Source organism: Otolemur garnettii, unplaced genomic scaffold, assembly GCF_000181295.1.
Source record: "Otolemur garnettii isolate 467f Iridium unplaced genomic scaffold, OtoGar3 scaffold00277, whole genome shotgun sequence".
NCBI lineage: Eukaryota > Metazoa > Chordata > Mammalia > Primates > Galagidae > Otolemur > Otolemur garnettii.
The window spans coordinates 300,074-305,586 of record NW_003852672.1 but is presented as its reverse complement, the minus strand read 5'-3'; the positions used below and the strand labels follow the sequence as shown (position 1 = coordinate 305,586).

The 5,513-nt window shown below is 52.8% G+C and overlaps 1 protein-coding gene across 2 annotated transcripts in view; it reads left to right on the top strand.

Annotated features, from left to right (window-relative positions):
* The window catches only part of FES (FES proto-oncogene, tyrosine kinase), a 9,428-nt gene extending 6,032 nt beyond the window's left edge, over positions 1-3,396 (top strand). Inside the window, exons 12-19 of one of the 2 annotated variants that reach the window (XR_002771326.1) lie at positions 413-535; positions 881-934; positions 1,458-1,576; positions 1,824-1,928; positions 2,025-2,148; positions 2,294-2,451; positions 2,582-2,704; positions 3,080-3,396. Coding sequence is in view for 1 of the 2 variants with exons in the window: in XM_003803079.3 (XP_003803127.1) it covers positions 413-535; positions 881-934; positions 1,458-1,576; positions 1,834-1,928; positions 2,025-2,148; positions 2,294-2,451; positions 2,582-2,704; positions 3,080-3,222 (939 nt within the window). In the remaining variant the exon portion in view is untranslated. The remainder of the gene's footprint in view (positions 1-412; positions 536-880; positions 935-1,457; positions 1,577-1,823; positions 1,929-2,024; positions 2,149-2,293; positions 2,452-2,581; positions 2,705-3,079) is intronic. The other variant, XM_003803079.3, reaches the window with a different exon arrangement.
* Positions 3,397-5,513: the final 2,117 nt, after the last annotated feature.

The window sequence follows — 5,513 nt, the reverse complement described above, 5'->3', positions numbered from 1 at the left end:
AGGAGACTCGCTTGAGCCCAGGAGTTGGAGGTTGCTGTGAGCTGTGATGCCACAGCACTCTACCCAGGGGGATAGATAGCTTGAGGCTCTGTCTCAAAAAAAAAAAAAAAAAAGAAACCACCCAGTCTTGCACCAAAATAGGGGCTTACGTGTATGTCATCCCCTGAGAAGGGGCAGCAGGGTATTGTGTGCCAACATATGGTGCCTTTCTGAGAAGTACCTCTGCCCCTGGCCCTGGACATCTCCCTGCTGCTCTCCTTGTCCTCTCCCAGGGCTCAGGCCTCCTCTCCCTACTGTACCCCTGTCCTGTCCCAGGCTTCAGGCCCCTCTCCCCACTGCCCTCCCTATTCTCTCCCAGGGCTCAGGCCCCCTCAGAATGGAAGTTGCTGACCCCAAGTCCCTCTGCCCACAGAATCTGTACCGGCTAGAAGGGGACGGCTTTCCCAGCATCCCATTGCTCATCGACGACCTGCTGTCTTCCCAGCAGCCCGTCACCAAGAAGAGTGGCATCATCCTACACAGAGCCGTGCCCCGGGTGAGCTAGGGTCTACCTGGCCCATGCCACCTTAGCAGAGCTTGAGGGGGTACGAAGGCCAGGCCCACCGAGTCAGGGCAGCAAGGGCTTTCCCGGTCCCCAGTTTACACACAGGGTGTGGATGAGCCCTCCCTCTCACAGGGCCAGATCCCCTTTGGGTGTGGCCCCTGAAGGCCACACTCTAGGCTGGAGCTCAGCTAGTCAAGGCGCCTGCCTGGTCCCTAAAGTCATCTGAATGTGCTCCTAATATGCTCCAGCCCATGTGACAGGCCAACGTTCCATACCACTGGTGGGGGGCTAGCCCTCCTCTTCACTGACTTCTGACACTAGTACCCCCTTCCCTAGGACAAATGGGCACTGAGCCATGAGGACCTGGTGCTGGGCGAGCAGATCGGACGGGTGAGTGCACCTCTATGTGGCTGTGGCTCTGTGGGCCTCCTAACTACCCCCTTTCATCCCACACGGAGTCACACCTGAGACCTCTCCAGCCTCCCCGCCTCATCTAATTCCATACCACTGACACTACGCTCAGCCACCACCATGTGCTGTCCTCCATGAAATGGGACAGTACCCACCCTGAAAATTCCCCAAATTGGCTCTCCCGCAGCACTCCCAGAGGTCCTCTGTGTGCTCAGGGAGACACGCTATTAATGTGAATGATGAAATGCTTGCTTAGGAAAGAAATTATTCTCCTAAAAATCAGGAAAATTCAAAGCCAGGGGAAAGTGATTTTTGAGATTTCCATGCCACTTCTGTCATGTTGAGGTGGCTGTCCCTGTCTATCTATTGTGGGGCATGCTCCTAGAGTGCCACAGAAAGCAGGTAGATGGGCTGAATGGAAAGCAGGCAGGGGTAGGCTGTGTCCCTGAGCAGAAGAGGTTGGTGGCTGGGAAGCTTTGGTGGGAGCCCAAGGCCATTTCAGGGAAACTTTGGAGAGGTGTTCAGTGGACGCCTGCGAGCAGACAATACCCTAGTGGCAGTGAAGTCTTGTCGAGAGACGCTTCCACCTGACCTCAAGGCCAAGTTTCTACAGGAAGCAAGGTAAGTGATGAAATAATGGTCATGGCAGGGCTGACTGCATGCCAGTGTAAGTACCTGCCTGAGTCCTCAAGGCCCCCAGGCGGGCCATCCCACCAGGCCTCCTAATCTGCTGGGCATCCACATCTTCAGGCCTCTGAGAGCAACTTTTCTCTGTGATGGCCCTTTTCCCATCCTCGGGGTCCCCTAATGGGAGGTAGGAGGTGAGAGGCAGAAAGCACCCAGCTGGGCCTATGCACATAAGCAGCAGTGCCCCCCAGGATCCTGAAGCAGTACAATCACCCCAACATTGTGCGCCTCATCGGTGTCTGCACCCAGAAGCAGCCCATTTATATCGTCATGGAGCTGGTGCAGGGTGAGCAGAGGGCACAGGCCTGGGGGTCAACCTGGCTGGGTAGCACCACACCCCAGACACCCCAGGAGACTCAGTGCAGCTCTCCCCCACCTCCAGGGGGGGACTTTCTCACCTTCCTGCGGACAGAGGGCGCCCGCCTGCGGGTGAAGACCCTGCTGCGGATGGTGGGGGATGCAGCCTCTGGCATGGAATACCTGGAGAGCAAGTGCTGCATCCACCGGTGAGCAGGAGGCAGTACCCAGACCCCGGAGGAGGACTCACCCCTCCTAGGGGAGCTGCCATTGTGGGCAGCTTTGTCTGGAGGGCTCAGCCCAAACTGGGCAGGTGGCTTTGGCCATGTGAGCCCTCTGCCCTGCTTCATGCAGGGACCTGGCTGCTCGGAACTGCCTGGTGACAGAGAAGAATGTCCTGAAAATCAGTGACTTTGGGATGTCCCGGGAGGAAGCTGATGGGATCTATGCAGCCTCAGGGGGTCTCAGACAAGTCCCCGTGAAGTGGACTGCGCCTGAGGCTCTTAACTACGGTACCTGGTTCTTGTCCACCCTGGGCTGCAAGGCCAGGGGCTGGGTGTGGATCCTGCCACAGGCTTCACTCTGGCCCCTTGGATGCAGCCCGCTCATGTTACCTCATTCCTCTGCCTCACTCTTCCACAGGCCGTTATTCCTCTGAGAGTGATGTATGGAGCTTTGGCATCTTGCTCTGGGAGACCTTCAGCCTGGGGGCCTCCCCCTACCCCAACCTCAGCAATCAGCAGACTCGGGAATTTGTAGAAAAGGGTGAGCTGCCCCTACATAGGACAGCAGCCTGGGGGCCAAGCCCTTTTCCTAGTGCTCCACTGTCTCCTCCAGTGACCTCCCACCCTCCCTACCCAGTACACCCCTGTCACAGGGCTAAGCTATATGCAGTTGTATCCCTCCTCACAACATGAGGTAGGGATTAACACGTCCCTCCTACAGATGGAAAAACTGAGGGCTGCAGAGGTCACATACAGGCATGTGGTGGGATGGGGGCAACACCCAGGCCTCTGTGTCCTTGGCCCCTTGTGAAGGACGGGGCTCCTCAGCAGCCAGGCATCTGAAGCAGCACACAGGATGTCCCTGGGGCAGCCAGGGGCCCTCAAGCCCTTTTTTCATGTCTGTCCTGTCCTACAGGGGGCCGCCTGCCCTGCCCAGAGCTGTGCCCCGATGCTGTGTTCAGGCTCATGGAGCAATGCTGGGCCTATGAGCCTGGGCAGCGGCCGAGCTTCAGCAACATCTGCCAGGAGCTGCACAACATCCGGAAGAGGCATCGGTGAGGCTGGGAACCCCTTCTCAAGCCACTGGTCCCCATAAGCCTGAGTGGTTCCAGTTAATGCGCTGGACAGCTCTTCACAGTCCTGGACTCCAGCCACCAGCACATGTCCCACCAGCAGGGTGCCTTAGTTCTGCACCCTGCAGGCAGAAGCAATAAAACCACTTGTGCCCACTGAGTGCTCTTGGCATGTACACTCCTCTGGAGGGCAGGTCACAGAAGGCATGCAGGGCTGGCATAGTTGCTGTGGGACAGAGGAGGACAGCAGAGCTGACACGCTTTGGTTAGCAGTTGGATGTGAGACTTGGGGAAGGAAGGAAAATGATCAGGCGGAGATACAGGCTATGACCAGATGGCTGTGTCATTCCTTGAAATAGGATTACAGGAAGAGGATCAGAGCTACAGGGAGGGCGGTGAGTTTAGAGATACTGCACTTGAGGGGCCCATAGGGACGGAAATGTGGGTGAACAGTCTGAAAGCCCAGATGGAGGTAAAGGCTGGTGGTGGAGGTGTGAGAGTCAGGGCTTAGGAATGTTAAGAGAGTGGCTGACACCATGGTAGTCACAGAGAATTCAGGAGAAGAGAGAAGAGAGTCAAGGAAAGTTAGGGGTCCACTCAGAGAAGACTGATATGACTGAAGAGGAAGAAAATGCTCCCCAGGGAGTTCATCTCTCAAGACAAGTATACTGAGTAATGGGGGGCATAAGGTCATCTGAAACTCTCATAGTAGTAAAAGCAAAGGTCAAGGGGACGAGGAAGTGTGAATAAACCAGAAACACAGAGACCAGGAAGGATTTATAATACAGCAGAACAAAGCAATGAGAAGCTCAAAGTAAATGGCCATCCCTCAAGAAAGTTCAGGAAATGGTTGACAACTATTTTCAGAGATAAGAGACCCCTATAACTTGTTTAGACAAGAGGAAGTAAAGCTAGGGTGTGAGTAAATGCGGAGTGAAACCATATCTCCCATAGAAGAGCTAGAGGCTCGGTGCCTGTGGCTCAACTGGCTAAGGTGCCAGCCAGGTACACCCAAGGTGGTGGGTTCAAATTCAGCCCAGGCCCACCTAACAATGACAGCTGCAACCAAAAAAATAGCTGGGCGTTGTGGCAGGTGTCTGTGGTCCCAGCTACTCGGGAGGCTGAGGCAGGAGACTCATTTAAGCCCAGGAGTTGGAGGTTGCTGTGAGCTGTGATGCCATGGCACTCTACCCAGGGGGACAGCTTGAGGCTCTGTCTCAAAAAAAAAAAAAAGTGCTAGAAAACAAACCAAAGAACTTCTGCTTCTGGGTAGGATGTGGCAGGTCTCTTCAGGCCACCACTGCTATGAGGAGCAGAATATTAAGAGCTGAAAAGAGATAGAGACTGGCCAGACTCTCAATCCAAAATCCAAGAGAACCATTCCTAAGGGACAGGGACAAACAGGGGAGGACTGAGTTTTACCAGAACTGTAACTCTGCTCCAACCCAGCTAAGAAATCAGTCCATCAAGGTTACTAGCTCCTCTGGGAACCCACTCTGACAAGTGGGGTGGAGGAATAACAGTTTGAAGCTTCTACCTTTCTTTTATGTACAATGTGTGAATCACAAAATGTAAACAGCATAAAGCATGCAGAAAAAAAGAGAAAAACAGGGCCAACACACATGAGAAAAAATAAACAACAGAAGCAGACCAGGAGATAGCAGACAAGAATTTCTTTTTTTTTTTTTTTTTGATACAGAGTCTCACTATGTCGCCCTTGGTAGAATGTCATGGTGTCACAGCTCACAGCAACCTCAAACTCTTGGGCTTAAGGGATTCTTTACCTCAGTCTCCCTAGTAGTTAGGACTACAGGTCCCCACTGCAATGCTAGGCTATTTTTTTTGTTGTAGTTATCACGTTGTTTAGCAGGCCCGGGCTGTGTTCAAACCTGCCAGCCTCTGTGGGTGCCCTAACCACTGAGCTATAGGCGCCTGGCCAGCAGACAAGGTTTTTAAAACAACTGATTAAACCCAGAAAAAGTCTAGTAAACATAGAGAAGAGAACAAAGAAGCAAACATGGAGAATTTCAACAGAGTTGGAATCTATTATAAAAGAAAGAAGAATATTAAATTGAAAAAATATCTCTTTGGATGAGTTTCACAAAAATTGATACAAGTAAAAGATAAAATCATAACCGTAGTTAAAGATTAGACATATCTGCTAGACTAGTGAACTTGAATTAATGAAATTGGAGATAGGTTAATCAAAAGTATCTAAACTGGCTCGGTGCCTGTGGCTTAAGTGGCTAAGGTGCCAGCCACATATACCTAAGGTGG